The 21465-nt window shown below is 39.4% G+C and overlaps 1 protein-coding gene across 11 annotated transcripts in view; it reads left to right on the forward strand.

Moving 5' to 3' along the window:
- The window catches only part of LPP (LIM domain containing preferred translocation partner in lipoma), a 738130-nt gene that overhangs the window by 350852 nt on the left and 365813 nt on the right, over positions 1-21465 (forward strand). For all 11 annotated transcript variants that reach the window (XM_034957879.3, XM_014344489.5, XM_063603023.1 and 8 more), the window contains one exon: positions 20757-20879. In XM_034957879.3, the coding sequence (XP_034813770.1) occupies positions 20757-20879 (123 nt within the window). The remainder of the gene's footprint in view (positions 1-20756; positions 20880-21465) is intronic.

The following is a 21465-nucleotide window of genomic DNA, read 5'->3' on the forward strand; positions in this document are numbered from 1 at the left end:
TATTTGTCTATTTGAGTTCATCTTACTTGTACTTTTTTGAGCTTCTTGGATGTTTATACTCTTGGCTTTGATTAAATTTGGGGGAGTTTTTGGTGATTATTTCTTCAAGTATTGTCCCTGTCTTTTCTCTCTGTCTCATGCTTCTGGGAATTTCATGCTGCATACTTTGGTATAGTTGATTGTGTCCCACAGGTCTCTTAGGCTCAGTTCACCTGTCTTCAATCTTTTTTCTTTCTGATTCTTAGACTAATTAATTTACTTGGCCTCTCTTCAAGTTTTCTGATTCTTTCTTTTGCCGTTAAATCTGTCTTTGAGTTCCTCTAGTGAATTTTTTATTTCAGTTATTGTAATTTTCATTTCCACAATTGCTTTTTCTTCTTTTTCTGTATTGATATTCCCATTTTATTCATGCATTGTTTCCTTAACTTTCTCCTTGCTTCCTTTAGTTCTTTCAGCATGTTTAAGACAGTAGTTTTAAAGTCTTCATCAGGTAGATCCCCCATCAGGTCGTTTTTTAGAGACAGTTTCTGTTGGTTTATATTTTTGTTTTGAATAGACCGTGCTATCCTGTTTCTTTGTATGTCTTTTGATTTTTTGTTGTTGTTGAAAAGTGCATATTTGAAACTAATAATGTAGAACCCTGGAAATCAGATTTTTTCTCTTCCCCAAGGTTTACTGTTACTGTTTGTATTTTGTGGGGTTATTGTTGCCAGTCTCTGTGCTAAGTATCAGCTTTTTTTGTTAACTTGTGGTCTTAAGTATTTTCTGAGCCTGCATGTTTCCTTGGTTATGTGCCATGACTTTCTCATTTCCTCTGTTGTTTTCAAATGCCCTGGTTATCAAGGTCTGTCTCCCAAAATGAGAAAAAGTAAAAAATAAAGGAAGAAAAAAAAAAAAAAAGGACTGGCCTTTTGAGTCCCATGGAAGTCACTTCAGCTGGAGTGAGAGGGGCAACACTAATGATAGTTGCCCCTTTTTCTTTATGTGTGTGATTAAAAGCAGCAATTAATGTTCAGTGCACAGATCCTTGATATATGGAAGACAGGTCCTTTTTGTCCAGCTTGGATCATGTAAGCTGTATGCAAGCTGCTTCAAGTACATGTGCGCAGATGCCTGCCAAGGATCTAAGAGGTGGGGTATAGGTAGTTGCTATTGTGCTGAGATGTAAACTTTACCTAAATTAACCACAACTTACCATCTAAAGCTTCCCTCCAGAAAGTAGACTCCTTTAATAGACTCTGGACTTCCAAAATAGGTTGTTCATATAGATGGTGGCAGTGCAATGGTTGTCTAGGTGGAAAGACAGATTTGTGGTGCCTCCTGCTTTGCCATATTCTCAGAATCCCTTTCACTTCCTTTGATTTTTACTAAGCAGAACTAACTTCCTTGATTCCTCTGCCATGCCTGCAACTATTCCTTTTCTCCCTTCTTTACCACCCCCTCCTCCTTTCTCCCTGTCTCTAAATTTAGGTGCCCACTCAGAGTTCTGACTTTGACCTTCTGTTTTCTCTCAGTAGATGTCACTACTCTAATAAGATCAACTTTGATCTTTCTTTATCTAATTATTTGAACTGCTTGTGACTTGGTACTGTGTTTTCCTTTGACAAGTTTTGTTTCATTTATCCATGAGATCTTTTCATAGATAACACCTGCCTTTTCCCTTTCAATGTATCCCTAATTCTACTCATCATCTTACTCAAAGGCTTACATTCTGTTAGACATACCATTATATTTTCTAGTCTTGCCAACTAAATCGTATTCATTGATGATATATCTTGCTTTCTTTGTATATCTATCACCAAGGCTTACAGGATTATTTCAATCTCTTTATTTTCTTGCCCATCATCCTAGTTCATATCTTCTGGGTTACAACCTACTCATTGCCTTCATTCTATCTTTTTCACATTCCAACTGCATATCTGTAACCACTTAGTGGTTTAAAAAAATATTATTTTCTTCCTCTGGCTTTTCCACATTAAATTTCTCCTCTTGGTTTATTTTTCAGAGTACTCTATGACCTACCTCATCCTATGTAGCACACTGTATCTCCCACTGTGCTTTTTATACAGTCCTTGCTCTTTTGAAGCTCATATCGTCATTGTCAGCTTCATATGCCAAGCCAATTTTTCTTGTGTCTTTCTCAATACCTGATGAACCCTCATATCCTCATTTTTAGAAGTCTAACTCTACTATTTTACTCATACGTGTGTGACAACTGGATCATCTTGATCTCTCTCTTCTCTGCATCCTCAGTCTTTTGATTGAGTCATGTGATGTGGTGACATGAGCCCAGGATTTAGGGCTAAGAAGCCCTGCTCTGTTGCTTATCACTGCATTTCCCATCTTTACATGCAAAAATGAGGATATTAATAACAATTTTTAGAAGGTTATTTTGAGGACTAATTAAGATAATGAATGTAGAGTATCCAACAACTGCTGGTTCAGAGTAAAGGCTACTATGAGTCAGTTAATAAATAGATTTATTAATGCTGTTTGATTTTTTCTGCCACTTAATATATACCCTTTTGTGGGGTAATGTAATCATTCCATGGACATTAATCTTGCCACCAAACTTTATTTTATAAGCCAGAATCATAAAATAACATGGGAGACTTGTAGAAATTATTTAAAATCACAAATCATAGAGCACCAGATTTGACATGGTCCTAACCCCTCTGCCCTTTCTTGTGATGAGGAAACTGGAGCCTAAATTTCTTAAGTGAACTGTTCATGGTGACACAGTTACTAGGAGAGCTGGTCCTAACCACAATTAGAGATTTCTGGACTCCCAGGCCTCTGCTCTTTCCATTACCTTCTTGTTCATTTATTTTAGCAACTGCCTGAAGGCAGGATCACAACCCATATTTCTGTATCACCCATAACCTTTATTTTCATTTAATTTTATTTTTTTTGAGATGGAGTCTTGCTGTGTTGCCCAGGCTGGAGTGCAGTGGCGCGATCTTGGCTCACTGCAAGCTCTGCCTCCCGGGTTCACGCCATTCTTCTGCCTCAGCCTCCTGAGTAGCTGGGACTACAGGGGCCCGCCACCACACCTGGCTAATTTTTTGTATTTTTAGTAGAGACGGGGTTTCACTGTGTTAGTCAGGATGGTCTTGATCTCCTGGCCTCGTGATCCACCTACCTCGGCCTCCCAAAGTGCTGGGATTACAGGCATGAGCCACCACGCCCGGCCCATAACCTTTATTTTATTGCGAGAAGATAGAATAGCTACTTGATTGATATTTGTGGCTTGATTGATCTATTCTTTCTTCGACTGTGCAATAGGAATTCTCTGGGAAAGGACTATGAAGTCTGTATACTTATCACCCTTTTGATGCTTTTGGGGCTGTTGTAAGCATGCAAAGGGTTCATTGTGCACTGCTTCTGTATACTGACTCAGGGTGGTGGGGAGAGGAAATGGGAGAGGAAGTTATATACATCTTGAGCAAATCAAGCTTTTCTATTTTTAGTCCTTGCTACTGTTTGGAAAGTACAGCCTCTGTTCATGGCAGTCTGGCATGTGTTTCCTTAGTGCCATTTCGAAAGGGGGAAAAAATAAATATGGGAATTTTTTTTTTTGTAGTGAAAATAGTTACTCAGTGAAATCACATAAGTTTCCCGTTTTTCTCTTGATGAAACCTCAAACCCACTAGGCACAGATTCCTCAACCTCAACTATGCATGTGAAAGGCTCATGCAGAACAGGAGACCAGAGTCAGCAAAACCTTGTATAGCAAGATAAGCTGTGGTGCCCCAGAGAAGCGCGGATGGGTGGCGGAAGTGGGGAAGGCAGGGAAGGGAATGGTGATGTTCTTTCATATTTAGTGGGGAACTTGGCCAACTACCAGATCGTTGCCCCCTGGAAAAGGCTGAAACCTGAACTAAGATAAAGAGACACATAGCTTTGCAGCTTTTTGCTTAAGCTGTTCCTTTTGCTTCAGTTTCTGTCCTTGGTAAAAGTTTCCCTGACTGCTTTATAGCTACTCCCCCAATTCAAATAAATAATTTTTCTTTAATAGTTGTGATGGCATTTGGGGGATTTTTCCAATCTAAGGCTATATCATTAGGACATGATAAAGAGCCTTTTATGCTAGTAAATAAAATGATTTGATCTGTATTTAGATGGATTGCTATAACATAGTGGTACTCAAGTGATCAGAAATGGTAATGACAGAGTGTCTTGGAGTCACCTTCAAGGGTCCATTGAGGCAGACAAGGACCTTAACCAAGGTGGTGGCCATGACCATGGAGAAGGAGAACAAGAATCAAAAGCAATTTGGAAAGAGGGGGCTTATGGGAAAGAGAAGAGTCCAGGATGCTTTGCAGGATTCTGACTTTCTTCAGGGAGAATACATATCCTTCCTGTCCTAGTATGTGGCAAATGGAAGAATCCTTTGGAAAAAAATGAGGACTTTGAAGCAGGTGTGATGTGAATGTTACTAGAGGAAATGTTGATACCAATGAGCAAATATTGCCCTTTGTTAATGAAAGGGACTATACAGTCTCCAGACATAAACAGCTCTGCCTAGATAAAATTGTAGCAGTAGGGTGAGAATAATGCATTGCTATAATTAATGCTAATTTGTGGATATTGCTGTATTGTTGTCATTGTTTTTTAATTGAATATGTATTAAGCTCCAACAGGGTGCTATGAATAATGCCAACTTATAGTTGATTTATGAGAACACTCAGAAGACTTTATTAACACCAGTAAATGGAAACTCGCACTCCTTCGAGGTGGTAAACGTCTTTGCCATTTCGACAAATGAGGAGAAGTGAAGTAGATTGTGTTTTCTCTGTTGGCACTGCGGGTGAGAACACAGAAACTGTCGAATGAGAGAAAAGTATTTTCCTTGTCCCCTGGAATTGGGTTAGAATACATTAGTAAAGAATTCTTTAATGTGTTCAGAGTTGTGGGATTTTAATTAAATTGTTCCAGTTATTGTTAGCACTTGGATTAGCAACTGGCAACCAAATTCTAGGCCAGCAGATTTCAAATTTAGCATGGACAAGAATTGGGGTGAGGCCGATGGGTTTGTTAAATGCCGATTACTAGGCCCTGACTTCGAAGGTTTAGATTTGGTAAATCTAGGAGGGGGCTTAAGAAAATCTTATGTTCATGGATATCGAAGGTGCTTCTGTCCTCAAAGGTTGCTAGCTTCCTTTCAAAACTCCAGTATTTTCTTATTTTAGGACGTATCTTTGGCCACCAAAATCTAGCTTCACCTGAGACCAAGGGCTTTTTATTTAATAGCTGCAAATTCTCTTATAACACACCAAGTATAATCCTGTAATCCTCTTTTATACAGAACATACCACCAGAAAACATGTGCAGAAGACTTACCGTATGCTTAGCATTCTAGTGGACACATGATTTCTACTACCTTATTTCACCTGGTCTCCAAAATGTCCCTGTGGGGTTGGTATTATTGCTCCCTTATTTCATAAGAAGACACTAAAACTAAGAGCATACGACTTGGTCAAACATCACATCCAGTTTAATCCTTTCTATCTTAACCTGGTTAGGCATCTATTTTACTTTAAGTTTGAACAACAGGTGGGATTCTTTTTGGCACTGACAGAGTTTGCAGTTGACAGTAGAGACTGTAAACTCGGCTTAAGTGGACCCGTCCCATAAAGAAAAACATTCACATTGGAACAAGGGAGAGGTGAAAAGGAAAGTTGGAAGTGAGTAATTCAACTTTTCATTTTTTTTTTGTCTCCTTCCTTCCTTCCTTCCTTCCTTCCTTCCTTCCTTCCTTCCTTCCTTCCTCTCTCTCTCTTTCTCTTTTCTTTTCTTTTCTTTTTTTTTGAGTCTCACTCTGTCGCTCAGGCTGGAGTGCAATGGCATGATCTCGGCTCACTGCAAACCCCGCCTCCTGGGTTCAAGCGATTCTCCTGTTTCAGCTTCCCAAGTAGCTGGGATTACAGTTGTGTGCCACCATGCCTGGCTAATTTTTTTTTTTTTTTCTTGCATCTTTAGTAGGGATGGGGTTTCACCATGTTGGCCAGGCTGGTCTCAAACTTCTGACCTTGTGATCCGCCTGCCTTGGCCTCCCAAAGTGCTGGGATTAGAGGCGTGAGCTACTGCACCCGGCCTGTCTCATTTCTTTAATACGAGGTACTAAACTGTCACTGAGTAAATAGTAGACATTTGATTATTATTTGACTCTGAATATTTTTTGAAAAAAGGAACATTTCATAAGAAAGCCTGAAATGAGACATGAGCAGAATTCTGGGGTATATAAATGATTTTTAAGTTGAGACAAGAATAGTGAAGCTTGAGACGACATTATTCCTTGCCTCCTTTAGACTTTCTTCAGCCTCCACCTAGCAAAGTAAAAGTCTTGTCATAGCAGTCTGTTGCATTGTATTCCCTGGGTCTAAGGCAGAAATGTGTATGTGCTCCAATAACCCTTGTTTGTTGTGCTGTGGAATCACATTCATTTCTGATTAAGGTGAAATCAGTAGCTTTCTGATACGGTCTCTCACTCACTTTTTATCAATGGCAACCTTTTTCGTAAAAATAGGAATTTCTGCTGGGAGTGTTTTAATATAAATTGTCTGTGCACAGCCTGAAATATGTGTGATTCATACCATGTGTTTGTTCCCACATCAACACTAAGTCCCAAGATACAATTACCCCTGCCCACTCTCTCCTTCGTCATGAGGAATGTGTTTATCCTCTAGATATCAGCACCTTGGGTAAGAGCCAATCTCCTTATATGCCTTGGTTTGCACACCTGCATTATCTGACCACAGCTGACCCTTTGAGTCTGCTCTTACTCTATTTTTACCTTAAAGAACACTCGTGTTTGCCAAGTACACTTGCACATTGCAGTGTTCCTTCTATATCTTTATGCTCATGTTGTAAATATGTTAAATACTTGTTCTCCATTTAAGGCCTTCTCAATTCTGTCACCATATAGCTCTCTCTGATTTCTCTATTCAGCTACTTTCTCTCTTTCCTCTCTCTCATTTTGCTTTTTTCTCGAACATCTTGTGTGTCTTACCTACATGTAGTCTGCCTTCTAATATGGACATTTGTGGATAAACTAGTTTCTTCAATGCAACTGTAAGCTCTTGGCAGAGAACCACTGATCCATTCTCTTTCCCTCCCTCCCCTTCCTTCTCCCTCTCCCTCCTTTCCTTTCTTTCTTCCCTCCCTGCCCCCCTTCCTCCCTCCCTCCTTCCTCTTTCCTTCCTTCCTTCCTACCTGCTTCCCTCCTTTCTTCCTACCTGCCTCCCTCCCTCCCTCCTTCCTTTCTACCTGACTCTCTCCCTCCCTCCTTCCCTCCCTTCCTCCCTTCCTTCCTCCCTTCCTCCCTCCCTTCCTCCCTCCCTCACTCCCTTCCCTCCCCTCCTTCCTTTCCCTCCCTTCCCTCCCTTCCTTCCCTCCCTGCCTTCCTCCCTCCCCTCTCTCCCTCCCTCCCTCCCTTGTCCCTCTTGCCTGAACTTCATATCAGTGTGTCTTGAATATTTGAAAAATATTTATAGGAAAGCGAATGAAACCTATCCTAAATGGAGAAGTAGATGGCAAAAAAGGGTATTAGAGCTTGGCTTTTCAATTGTAATTGTAGCCATGACCTAATTTTTGGTAATCTAATAGGCCCATATAATCTCTGCTTGGTGTTAGAAGGGAAGACCTTTCACCTTTTGTATTTTCTTCCTAATGTCATGCAAAGTGCTAGAGCTTTGGAGCAAAATGTTTGATTTCCAAATTCCAATTCTTCCATTTACTGCCCGAGTAACCCTAGAAAGTTCTCTTTTTCTCTCTGATCCTTGGGCTATCCTCTTTTGAAAACAGGAATAATAACATCTACTAATCTCTAGGATTGCTGGAATAGCTCGATGAGATCGTATATATGAAAATGCTTTTCTAAACCTGAGCACTTCTCTGTGATAATGGCCGTACAGAGGGAGCTATGATATTTTCCCCCTTGTTTTCCCAGTAGTGACTATGTCCCAGGTTGTGTGCAGTGGACTGGGTAGCTGCCTAGTAATATTGCTGGCTTGTAGGATATTTCCTGTTTTATATGTTCTTAAGAAGATCCGTTGAAATGTACGAGATGTCGTTTTGGAAAAGATGTTTCACAGTGGGAGGTGTTAAAGTTTTAGTCCTACTTCAGCCCCTTCACTATACAAACTACCTTACCTTTTTGGGGGAATTGTATTATCTTTAAATGAAAATGATGGAATAGCGACATAAATTCCCCTTCTAGTTCTAATATTTTATGAGCCTTATTTCCATTTTCTATGCTTATCAACTATAATTGATTCTCTTGCAGTTGTTCAAACATCTTCTATCTGCACATCCTCATCAATGGTATTTAACATATAGAATCAGAACCACAAATGTTTAAAGAAAATTCTCGGCCAGACATGGTGGCTCACACCTGTAATCCCAGCACTTTGGGAGGCCTAGGCGGGTGGATCGCCTGAGGTCAGGAGTTCGAGACCAGCCTGGCTAACATGATGAAACCCCATCTAAAAATACAAAATTAGCCAGGCGTGTTGGCACGCACTTGTAATCCTAGCTACTCGGGAGGCTTAGGCAGGAGAATTGCTTGAACCTGGGAGACGGAGGTTTCAATGAGCCGAGGTTGCAGTGAGTGCCATTGCACTCTAGTCTGGGCAACAAGAGCAAAACCCGGTCTATAAATAAATAAATAAATAAATAAATAATAAATAAAGTTCCCACCCTGTGTACGTTTCCATGGCATGACGCTTTGCTTTATATCTCTGAGTACATGATATGGAATATGGGACATGGGAATTGAATACTTTTTTATGGTTTCCAATTTTGGTAACATTTAAGGGGTCAAACAAGAGTTCAAGAAAAAAATACTTGAGAATGATGAGCTAATGTATAAAGTTAACATCACATTTCTAAGTATTTGAATTTTGGGGAATGTGAGAAAGTGGCTTTTGAAATGTATCATTCCTGAGCTTATTAAGCCTGTGTTACCAAAATGAAAAATAAGAAACATGTCTTCCTTGAGGTTTTAAAAAACAAAATCAATAGCAAAATTACCTGACAAGTTCTGTTTGATTCATAAATCCACACAATTGTTGCACATCTCCTCCAGCCCCCTCACCACATATGAAAGTTTTCTTAATGTAAAAGTAAACCTTTTCTCCCCTACCTCTAAAAACTTCTGTCTACCAATTTTATTATTTCATGTTATTTTGTTATGCAAAGGATTCCTGGAAAAATATCCATGATCCTAGATGATCTTATGGATATCTTTATAGGTATTTCAATGTAGAAATTTCAAATAAATGTATTTCCCTTTTATGCACAAACACAGAGTTCAGAAAAGACAGTTCATTTAGAGTTTGCTAAACTGTGTGTGTGGACTAACTGGTAAGGTGACGCTCTAGGATGGCACAGCTTGCCTAGATAATCTGTAGCAGTGGTTTTTAAACTATTAATTTCTTAGAATTGCTTCAGGAAATATTACTAAAGGAGATGGGGGATAAAGCAGCTCTGTCTGTATATGTTTCATACAATGGGTTTCCGTGTCTGATTTCATTTTACCAGGGGATCTGCTGCTTAAAAAGGGGGTGCCAAATATCTATTTTACTGTCAAATAGTTCATCTTATTGTGATTATTCTTAGAGTTCTTGTTTTATTGATGAATAGATAATATATGTATTGTTCCTTATTATTATCTATGCAAATTGACCTTTATTTTAATTGTAAGGGGTTGCTTTAAAAATATATTATTTATATTATTTTTATTTTATAAGGATTGGAATTCAGTAGAAATCATTCAACGAGTAGGTAAATATTGTGAAAAGTGAGGGGTTTTTGTTGCATATTTAGTTTTGCTTTCTTATTTGAATAGAACAGTGAACAGTGAGGCTACTTGTGTATACCCAAGTTCAGATCACTTTAACCATGACCCTGCCCTTACTTATAAAAGAGTTGGCTTAAACTCGGAGTTGGCCTAACTCTTACGGGTTTAGTCTGATGGCTTTTGAACAGCAAAGATAGTGACAGGCAAGTTGTGAAATGTCATTATAGATCTATGCAGTATTAGAGGTTAAAAAAATAGAAAACGACCTGGAAGGTGCATACCCTCATTTTTGTAGAGGTAAAAGTTGAGTTCCAGAGAGTCAAAGAAACTGCTTGATAATATCAGCGGGACTTGGTCTTGTTTAGGCTGCTTCAGTAGGGCTGATTGTGTGAAACAGAGGCCCCCTGGAGTAGCGCTGAATCATGGAGTTTATCTTAAGGATGGATCTGAATGAGATCTGATATCAGGAAGCTCAGGGTCAGGGCAGATCTGTGGCTGAACTCTTCCATCTATTTTTCTTCTCATTGTTTTTTTCCCTCTCTCCCTTCCTCTTTTCCTCTCCTCTCCATTCCTCTGCTTCTCTAGTGTTTGCATGTTCATTGTTTTCCTCCACCCAATGATAGACTTCTTACCTCCTGTTGTATGTTTGGATTGTTAATAATTAACCATGTACATCATCTTTTTGGTTGATCACAGCCATAGCTCATCCCTGTGGCAATTTTTTATTTTTTATTTTATTTTATTTTTTTATTTTTTGAGTTTCACTCTTGTTGCCCAGGCTGGAGTGCAGTGGTAAGATCTTGGCTCACTGCAACCTCTACCTCCCGGGTGGGTTCAAGCAATTTTTCTGCCTCCAGCCTCCCAAGTAGCTGGGATTACGGTTACCCACCACCACACCCAGCTAAATTTTGTATTTTTAGTAGAGATGGCATTTCACCGTGTTGGCCAGGCTGGTCTTGAACTCCTGACCTCAGGTGATCCTCCCGCCTCAGCCTCCCAAGGTGTTGGGATTACATGCATGAGCCACCGTGCCTGGCGGCAGTTTTGTTACATGTTTTTCAGTCCAAATGCATAAGAGAAGGAGATTTATTTGCCCATCTAATCTCCTTGTCACTGTCCAAAAGTTAGGTTCACCAGCCTATTTATGGACCCTTGGTTCTGTGGGCCTCAGTGTTCTGAAATGGAGTCACATGGTTGAAAACATGGCTGTTTTGGCAACAAAGGATGGGGGCAGGACCATTTCCTTTAAAGGAGATTTGGGTTGGCCAAACATTGCTAACACTGGGTGAGTGTGTTAGGGCTGAAAAGGATGAAATAATGTAAATTGTGAGGAAAAAAAATTCAAGCATTTATCAAGCGTAGCATTTATGTTCTATGTTGATGTTTGATACGGTTTGGATGTTTTTTCCCTCCAAATCACGTCAGAATGTGATCTCCAGTGTTGGAAGTGGGGCCTAATGGGACATACTCGATCACAGAGGTGAATCTCTTATGGGGGTTTAGTGCCATCCCCTTGGTAATGAGTGAGTTCTTCCTCTGGGTTCACACGAGATATGGTTGTTTAGAGAGTGTGGTACCTCTCCCCAAGCCTTGTTCCTCCTCTCGCCATATGACATGGTAGCTCCCTGTTGCCTTCATTCATGATTATAAGCTTCCTGAGGCTCTCATCAGAAACTGACTGGATATTGACACCATGCTTCTTATATAGCCTGCATAGTCATGAGCCAATTTAACCTCTTTTCTTTATAAATTACCCAGCCTCAGCTATTGTTCTATAGTGATGCAAAAATGGCCTAATATAACGTTTTTGTGCTTTATCATGAAAAACTCTTGTCTTCTGTTGTTACCTTATTTCTTGTTTTTTAATGCTGTGTTCTCAGTTGTCAAGCCAGTATTGCACTTCAGATTATGAAAATGTATTCCCCCTTATGAATGCTCTAGTGTTTGCTCCCAAGACAGCTTTTGCGACAACTTTTCCCTCTGCCTTTAACATGTGGAGAAGATGTCCTTCTCGGATATTAATAAGACTTGAGTTTAGGCCTGGTTTTGCATATTAGAAAAGTTGAATTGTATTTCTGTTGGCCATTAGATAAGAAGGATTTTAGGGAAGGGGACTGTTTTTGTTTTTAAATTTGTGTCTCTTCCACACAGTTTTACAAAGAGTATCAAATAACATAGTGAATTTGATATCTCTAGGCAAAAGTGCAAGTGATATTTTTCAGTAGAATATATATATATAAACTCCTCAAGGTTGGGTATCATGGCTTTTTTACACTGCATACTACTTAGCATAAACTATTTTCTAGAGCAGCATGGGAGAAAAGCCATCCATGCAAATCCATCATGAGAGTTATCCTATGAACATTGATGTCATGGAAAATTAGACAAAGAGGAGTCAGTTATCAAGTTAGTGGGTTATTTGTAAGTCCTCCTCCACTGGAGAGGGTACATTTGGGGAGATAGAGAGGTAAGGTTTTTGGAAAGGTAAACACTTCAACTGAATGACTGGGAAAGAGGATACACATCCCAATAGGAATGCATTCATTTTTTCCCTAACTTACAACAGTTTGTATCTCATTCCATAAAATGACATTTCTATTAGATAAAATAGATCATATTTTCTGCAATTCTCACTACTGAATACGGCCTGTCTCCACTGAACATTACCAGGATCCGTTTGGTGAGGCTGCTCATATTACTATATAGCATGAGAGATTATATTAAATAGAAATGTTACTGTCTTCATTTTTATTTTTATCCAAATACCTCTTAGCTATTATTTGGTGTGTCAATTGGTATTTTCATGGCGTCATTAACCATATATATGACATAATATAGGTTGTTTTTAAGGGAAATAAACGGTAAATTCACTCAGCACCCACCCTTACTCCCCCTGCCCCACACACTTAAATGTTCATTGTGTTAGAAATCCACTTAGAAAAGTCATTCTCAAAGTGAGAACACCTCACTTTGAGAATGACTCAGACCAGCACCATCACTGGGGATGTTGAGAACATCCCCATACCAGCGCCATCACTAGCACCTACGAACTTCGTAGAAATGTAAGTTCTTGGGCCTCACCCAAGATGTACAGATAAGAAACTGTGGCAGGTACAGCCTGGTAATCTAAGGTTTAATAAGTCCTCCAGGTGGCTCTGTATAGGCTAATGTTTGAAAAACACTGATCTAGGATTGTGTTCGTTATGGTTAATTCCTGGCACCCTTACACATGTTCAGATGCATAGAAGCCCCATCTACTGAAGCCTCTCAGTAACTTAGTTTTACTTTTGATCAAAGTACTTTATAAAGTCACATACTCAATTGCCTGACTATTAACAGAAGCATTTATTTTGAGACTATTGTCAAAGTAACAAGTAACTAGCATTTATTGAATGCTTATTATGTGAATATTACTTGACATGCATGAACCTATTTAATTTTTACAACTGCATGAGGGACCCGAGAGCTCAGGTGAATTGTTGAAGGTCACAAAGCCAGCAATTGGGAGATCCAGGTATTACAGCCTGACTCCAAAGCTTTCACCAGTATTCTTTTTTATTAGGGATGCTTTGAGGAAATTACTTAATACAAATGATTATAGACAAATAAATATTGATTGTTTCCCCAATTTCATCAAAGACAGATGATGGAAAAAAGATTGATCTAACTTACAACAAAATGATTACACTTTCAAGAGAAACTAGATAGAAATAGTTTGGATATCTGTCCCCTCCAAATCTCATGTTGAAATTTAATCCCCAATCTTTAGATGTGGCCTAGTGGGAGGTATTTAGGTCCCTCATGAATGGCTTGGTGCCTGTATGAGTCTGTTTTCACACTACTAATAAAGACATCCCCGAATCTGGGAAGAAAAAGAGGTTTAATTGGACTTATAGTTCCACATGGCTGGGGAGGCCTCAGAATCATGGTAGGAGGTGAAGGGCACTTCTTACGTGGCGGTGATAAGAGAAAATGAGGGTGATGCAAAGCAGAAACCCCTGATAAAACCATCAGATCTCGTGAAACTTTTTCACTACCATGAGAACAGTATGGAGGAAACTGCCCCCAAGATTCAAATTATCTCCCCCTTGTTCCTTCCCATAACACGGGGAGTTATGGGAGTACAATTTAAGATGAGATTTGGATAGGGACACAGAGCAAAACTGTATCAGTGACCTCCCCATGGTACTGGTCATACAGAGTGAGTTCTCTGTTAGTTCATAGGACAGCTGATTGTTTAAAAGAGCATGGCACCTCTCCTCGCTCTCTCTTCCGCTCTCTCTCACCATATGACACGCTGCCTCCCATTACCTTCCTCCATGAGTAAACGCTTTCTGAGGCCCTCACCAGAAGCAGATGCCAGCTCCATGCTTCCTGTACAGCCTGCGGAACCATGAGCCAAATAAACCTCTTCTCTTTATAAATTACCCAGCTTCAGGTTTTGCATTATAGCAATGCAAAACAGACTAACAAACATAGTGTGTTTTGTTAGTTAAAAAGCACACACTTTCAAAATTCCTTTAATTATCACCATTTTCCCCCACTGATATTAGAAAGAAGAGAGTAATAAACATTACTGATCATAATAGAAAAAAAAACAGTGAAATTCCTGTTGTATTATTAAATTTAAATGAAACTACCATTGAAAAGAAAAGTTGTATGTAAACACAATGTAATTTTTGTATTATTAGCCTCTTAGGTTTTACTAAATTAAGATAGTTTTATATTCCTAAGTTATCAGGGAAAGCTTTTCTAATTAATCACAAAAGGAAGCTCAAGCTTGGGTAGGGTCTGGGAACCCCTTTGTTTTCCATATGGGATCAGTGGTAAGACATTCCTTGAGCTCTGTGAAGCACAATTGAAAAAATAGGATTATGTGGTTACTTTCTCAGGTCTGTAATTGAGCAGTCACATTCAAATTCCGGCTTTTTGAACTCACAATCTGTAATGTGTCAGTATGGTTGTCTACCTCAGAGATTCTGAAGGTTTTTGAAGATTAGTTCATGGTCATGTATGTTTTGAGTATGACGCTGGACATTGGATCTAATTCTAGTATATAAACATCCAAGGGTGGAGACTGTTTCTTAATTAAATAGACCATTCCCCTTGGCCTTTTGTTTCCTTTAATATCCTGGATAAGATTTTCCTATGTAACAGTTTTTACTTGATGATTAAGTTTCTGATTTTTTTTTCATAGCACAGGACTTTTCAGTTAGTCCTGCTCCCCTACCTTGAAACCGAAATGAATACTGAACAAATAAATCGTTAACGTATTAGGCAAGATATGTTTATTTTCATCCCGTTTCACAATCATTAAGGCCATAATTAGTTCAGGCAAAGATCATCTATGGACACTAAAACCACTGGGTGGGTGAAAGGTTTTTGACTAGTGGAATACTCACAGTGCCCCAAAGTATCACCTCACAGATTATTTTTAATTTAAAAATGATGCAGTCATGCTTAAAATGGTGAAATCTGGTACACACTACCTTAATCGAGTCATCAAACTCAGCATCACCAAGCATGGGCCAAACTGACCCATGAGCTTCCTGATGGGATGCAGCAGAAGGGATGTGGCCTCACGCATGTGATATTCCTGCCTGACTTATTTAATCTGAATCCAGTCATCAAGAAAAATCAGATTGGTTGGACTTTTTATAAGACACCTGACCAGAATTATTTTAAAAGTTGGCTTTATAAAAATCAAAAATCAGCTAGGAGCCTGTTCTAAATTAAAAGAGAATAAAAAGACATATCATTTTATGATGTGATCCTTGGATTTGGGGTGGAAATTAACAGTAGATAAAAGAACACTACTGGCACCACTAGTGAAATGTGAGTATGGGTGATATTAGATAATACTGTTTCTATGTTAAATTTCTCCAGTGTGAGAATGGTTTTGAAAAAATTAGAAATTCTTAGGAGATGCAAACTGAGGTGCATATGGGGGATGTCGGGGGGTGGTTTTGCAACATCTTACAGATGGTTCAATTGCAACAGCAAATCTAATTTATGTAGACAGAAAGCTAGTGTGATGAAATGGTGGCCACTGATGAATCTGGGTGAAGGATGGGTGAGTGGAGTTTATTTTAATAGTTGTTCAACTTCTCTGTGAATTTAAATTTTTTGGATATAAAGAATGAAAAAGTAAATAAATACAAATGAATGCTCTTTCATAACCAATTGCTGGTACTCCTCGTCTATCACCTGTAGTTAGTGGGTTAGTGATAGTTGGCCTGAAATATGACCCATTCAAAATCAGACTCTTGATAATGGCCTAAGTTTATTTCATTCACACGCTGTACATTTTGGTTCTGGGCTATTTATTGGACTGTCTTTATGTACTTACAGTGGGGGAGTCATCATCCTATAATTCTGCTGGCAGCACTTACTATGATTTGTCAAGTCATAATAAGTCCCAACTGTGGTTTGGTGAGCTTTTTATTACATATGTATTTAGATAATGCATAAAAATAAATATAAAAATAACATGTTCGAATGGTTTATTCATGGGATTTTTGTGGTCCTTGGTAAAGGGATGCTGTCAGTAGACACCTTTGGTGCCCCACCTCGCATCTTCCCCTCCCACCTTCGTGTACCAGCAGCTGCTACAGCGATCAGCTCTGCACAGGTGTGACCTGGTAGCACTTGGCTTCAACTGCAACACCTTTCACTCACTTTCTGTGCCGGGCCTTCTCTGCGTCCATTTAACTTCTGAGACTTGTGAGACTTATTCACAACCAGGAGAACAGTATGGGGGAAAATGCCCCCGTGATTCAATTATCTCCCACACGGTCCTGCCCACAACACATGGGGATTATGAGAACTACAATTCAAGATGAAATTTGGGTGGAGACTCAGCCAAACCATATCTCCTTCCTTCTCTGCTTAACTCCTTCTAGTCCCTCAGTACTGTTTCTCAGAATTGATTCCCAAAATAAATGGCCAACATGCGAGCTTTCCTCGCAGGCATTGTTTTTCTTGGCAGAACACAGACTAAGACGATGTAATCTTTGAAATCTCTCTAGTGATGGTTAAAGAGTGTGGGGATTGTTATAATTACATTAACTACTTTATAAAAGTTTGTGGTGGTAACTAGAAAAAGCATTAGTCAGGAGAATCTTCCTTGTTGCTGGCGTTGGGAAGGTCATTTACCAGTCAGGTAACTAGCACAGCTACAAGGATAGGGAGTTAGGAGGAAGACATGTTGGTAAGTCTATAGGATTCTGTTGCTTGGTTATAGGACTTTGGATTCTGGTATCTACTATAAGGGATTGAGAGTAGCAAGATCCCCTAAATCGAAAGGTAAATGAATATCTACAGATTCGTGGCAGGACTTGGGCAGGACAACAGTTATTTGAACTGAGATATAAAATTGAGACTCAAGAGTGAAAAAAAGGCCTATTCTAATTCATAATGGAATTGAAATGTAGGAGTAAAGCTACTATAGTATTTGCACAATCTTCCCCCCTCTCACCCCACGCTCCCCTGTTATCCAGTTTTTGTGCAAAATCACACAGCGTTAGACTGGAACTTGTGATAAATTGCATCAACCTAATTTGAGAAACTGAAAATAGGGAGCAGTCTGAACTTAGAGGGTAGGGAGAATAAGGACCCTGGAAACTAATTGATGTCTTACAAGCACAGACTGGTTGCATATCATAATTACTTGTTTTATTGTGTAGTTCAGGGTAATTCTGTGACTTGTTGAGTCTCAGTGGTTAGATATTGCAGTGACTTCAGGCATAGGCAGTTGATGTACTTTCTGCTTCAGTAAAGTACAGATGTAGAAGACCTGATTAAATCCTGTCTCTTTACTAATACCCCAAGGGAACACTTAATGAATGATGCTTCCCTCAAGAAGAAGAATAATTAACAATAGCTATATTATTCATATTAATTTATAGTTACTGGTTGCTATAATTAATGCTATTTAGGAAAATCATCATAATTATAGCACTTTACAACTTACAGAGTATTTTCCCATCCATTTTCTTATCTAAATCTTATAACATCACCCTGGCTTAGGTAGAACATGTGATATTCTCTTCATTTTATAGATGAGAAAACTATGGCCCAGGGAAAGATTTCAGCAGACAACACTCTACCACCCTTGCCAATATATTGGACTATCTAAGAGTATGTGGAAATACACTTACCAAATTTATGTCTACTATAATGTTTTATATCTGCGCACAAGAGGATCAACTTTACTCAGTTTTTAGTTGCATTCCAAAACAATAATGTCCTGTCTTTCCTTGTACCAGGACCCCCATTACCCAGAATGTTCACATGAATTTTAAATGTTAAATGGAATTTTTCTTAATAATACCACAGTGTTTCCTAGTTATTACTGCCCTTTGAGATAAACATGAAATCTCCTCTGATAGAGGGATTAGCACCTTGAAAACATCTGTTTCCAGTATACAGACCTGCTGGCCTTAAACAGTTTAATCAGACTGGAAATTCAGACTCAGAAAAGTCTAAATTTCAACCAACCTGTCATGTCACTCTTTTTCTATTTTTGGCTATGACAAGAGAGTTGAAGAAAATCTATCAATTTCACAAGGCTAGCCTTCAAATCTGGGCCGTCCAGCTTGATGATACACACATAGTTACCAGTGTGAGCATGTGTGTGCACACACAGATGGACACTGAACCTCTTTGGTTCCCTTTTTATATCAAATTCTAGAGTATCCACTGCTTATTGTTGTACTTCTAACTGTGTTTACCCAAAAGATAGTGCTATGAGAAAGGTTACTGCCTGTGTCACAGTCTGTCATTATTCACTGATTTATTTATTCAAAAATACTTACTGAATACTTATTTGGGCTAGGTCTTGAAAGAGAGTCCAAGGAAACAGGAACAAAACAGACAAAGCTTCTCATGAAGCTTATATGTTCTAGGGGAGAGACTGAAAATAAACAGAAAAATATACATGGTGGCAGATATTATTAAAAAATAGATTTAAAAGGGTAGGGGAATAACATGACGTGATGTAGAGGGGTCATAATAATACATCCAGAAGGAGAAAATCATAAGGTGGCTGTTTTAGATAATGTGATAATATGAAATATATATAATATGTGTGTGTGTGTATGTGTGTGTGTACGTGTGTGTATGTGTATATATATATGTTTGAGACATATATATGTGTATATATATGTGTGTGTGTGTATATACATATATGTATGTATGTTTGAGACAGAGTCTCGCTCTGTCATGTAGGCTGGAGTGCAGTGGTACGATCTTGGCTCACTGCAACCTCCGTCTCTAGGGCTCAAGCTATTCTCCTGCCTCAAACTCCCAAGTATCTGAGATTACAGGGGCCTGCCACCACACCCAGCTAATTTTTGTATTTTTAGTAGAGACGGGTTTCACCATGTTGGCCAGGCTGGTCTTGAACTCCTGGCCTCAGATAATCCACCCGCCTCAGCCTCAAAACCTGCTGAGATTACAGGCATAAGCCACCGCACCCGTCCTGAAATCCATGTTTAAAGAGGGCTCACAAACAAGGAAGCCAACTGCCTCTTGAAGTAGGTTTGGCTCCAAGGACCTGGGCCACAACTTCATAGACAGTTGATGTTACTGTGCTTGAGAGAGATCAGGCCCAGGAAGGATTAACTCAAGCTGACTAAGTTCCCAAAAGAATGACCAAAACACCAGATCCCTTTATGTTTCTTTTACACAGATAGTTAAATAAGCTCCAAGACTCAGGTAAGGTGGTTTGGTGAGTAAGCTACTAGGGCATACGGAACTAGTGGTCTTCACAGGCCGTTACCCTTTACGCTTGCTTCAACATATTCACTAAAACGACAGATTGACTTCAAGGGTTGTAAGATTTAGTGCTAGCCTGTCATGGCACGCTACTTGTTGTTGTTACTGAAGATATTCTAGTTTCTTGGTTGGTTAATGCTTTTTCTAAACTCTTGCAGACACTAGATACTCTCTTGATATTTTACGTCCTTAGACAAGTCCAGTAGAATTGATTAGATTATTGTAACTTTCCACTATTGTATTGCCATTGAGTCTTGCTGAAGATACACTTTGGTCTCTTAATGAAGTTTTAAGAGCTTCTTCCATATTCATATATGATCATTATTAAATTGTCACTTTAAAAGGTTATTTTTTTACTTCACCCTGCCTCCAAATACTAGGGTCATCTCACTTTATAAGTCCTTGCTTTTAACTCCAGACAGATTCTTTGCTTCTTTTTCCCAAACCTGATCATAATTCCTGGAAACACCCTGTGTCGATGTTGTTGTCCTCTACTCTCCTGTTGATTCTGACTGCAGGTAATACGAGGCTCTGACACAGGAAATCCGGAGATCCTGACTTCATTGTCCATGCTCACTGCCACATGCTTCCCCTGCAGCCCCTTGGCAGAACCCTAAGAGGTCTCTTTCCAGTTCATGTTCTAGGTGCATCTCTTGGGTCTTGCCATCTCTCACACACATGCATACCTAATACCCCCTGGACCTGAGACTTCCAAGCACTGGCATGCTCCAATGTCTTCAAGTGCTGATTCCTCTTTCTGGAATGTCCGTGTTCCTTCCCTGCTCCTTGCTACTCCAATAAATATTATTCTAGGCAGTGGTGTCTAAACACCAAGTGCTTGTGAGCTCTCTTCAGCTGGTTCTGTTCTTTAAGTGCAGGAATGGAGACATTTATTTTCCTTTACTTGTATACTTATTTTAAACAACAACAACGACAAAACTGCTAAATAAGTGTGTGACCTGAGAGAAATCATCTTTTATTTTTCAGTTTTCATATCTGTCATAAAGTGATAATTCTATCTCAGCCTACCTCACTGAGATTTTATGAAAGCTTAATTAAAAAAAAATGAGGTGCAGAAAAACTTGGACAAAGCCACATTATAACTTGAGAAATTTGAACTTAATAATGATATCAAGGAAAATTTCCTTTATTAACATGTCTGTGTTGCTTCCAACAGGGGAATCCCGGAGGCAAGACACTTGAGGAGAGGCGCTCCAGCCTGGACGCTGAGATTGACTCCTTGACCAGCATCTTGGCTGACCTTGAGTGCAGCTCCCCCTATAAGCCTCGGCCTCCACAGGTTAGTGCAGCCCACAATCGTCTCCACACAGCCGTTCCCAGATATTCTACTCTTATCAGAAAGAACATGCTGCACCTGAGAGCTTATTTCCCCTTCCTTCCTTCTGTCCGTCCTTCCTTCCTTCCTTCCTTCCTTCCTTCCTTCCTTCCTTCCTCTCTTTCTTTCTTTCTCTTTTTTTTTTTTTTTTTGATGGAGTCTTGCTCTGTTGCCCAGGCCGGAGTGCAATGGCACAATCTTGTCTCACTGCAACCTCCGCCTCCCGGGTTCAAGCAATTCTCCTGCATCAGCCTCCTGAGTAGCTGGGATTACAGGCGCCTGCCACCACACCTGGCTAATTTTTGTATTTTTAGTAGAGACCGGGTTTCACCATGTTGGTCAGGCTGGTCTCGAACTCCTGACCTCACGATCTGCCTGCCTCAGCCTCCCAAAATGCTGGGATTACAGGCCTGAGCCACCATGCCCGGCCCTTTTATTCTTTCTTGATCTTCTTAGAGTCAATGATTTAAGTTGCCTTTTTATTTAATATCAACATGTATTAGTCAACTGGCAGAAATTTCTTAAATTGACTCTTTGAGTACTTTCTTTA

The sequence above is a fragment of the Pan paniscus genome, chromosome 2 (assembly GCF_029289425.2).
Source record: "Pan paniscus chromosome 2, NHGRI_mPanPan1-v2.0_pri, whole genome shotgun sequence".
NCBI classification, from domain to species: domain Eukaryota; kingdom Metazoa; phylum Chordata; class Mammalia; order Primates; family Hominidae; genus Pan; species Pan paniscus.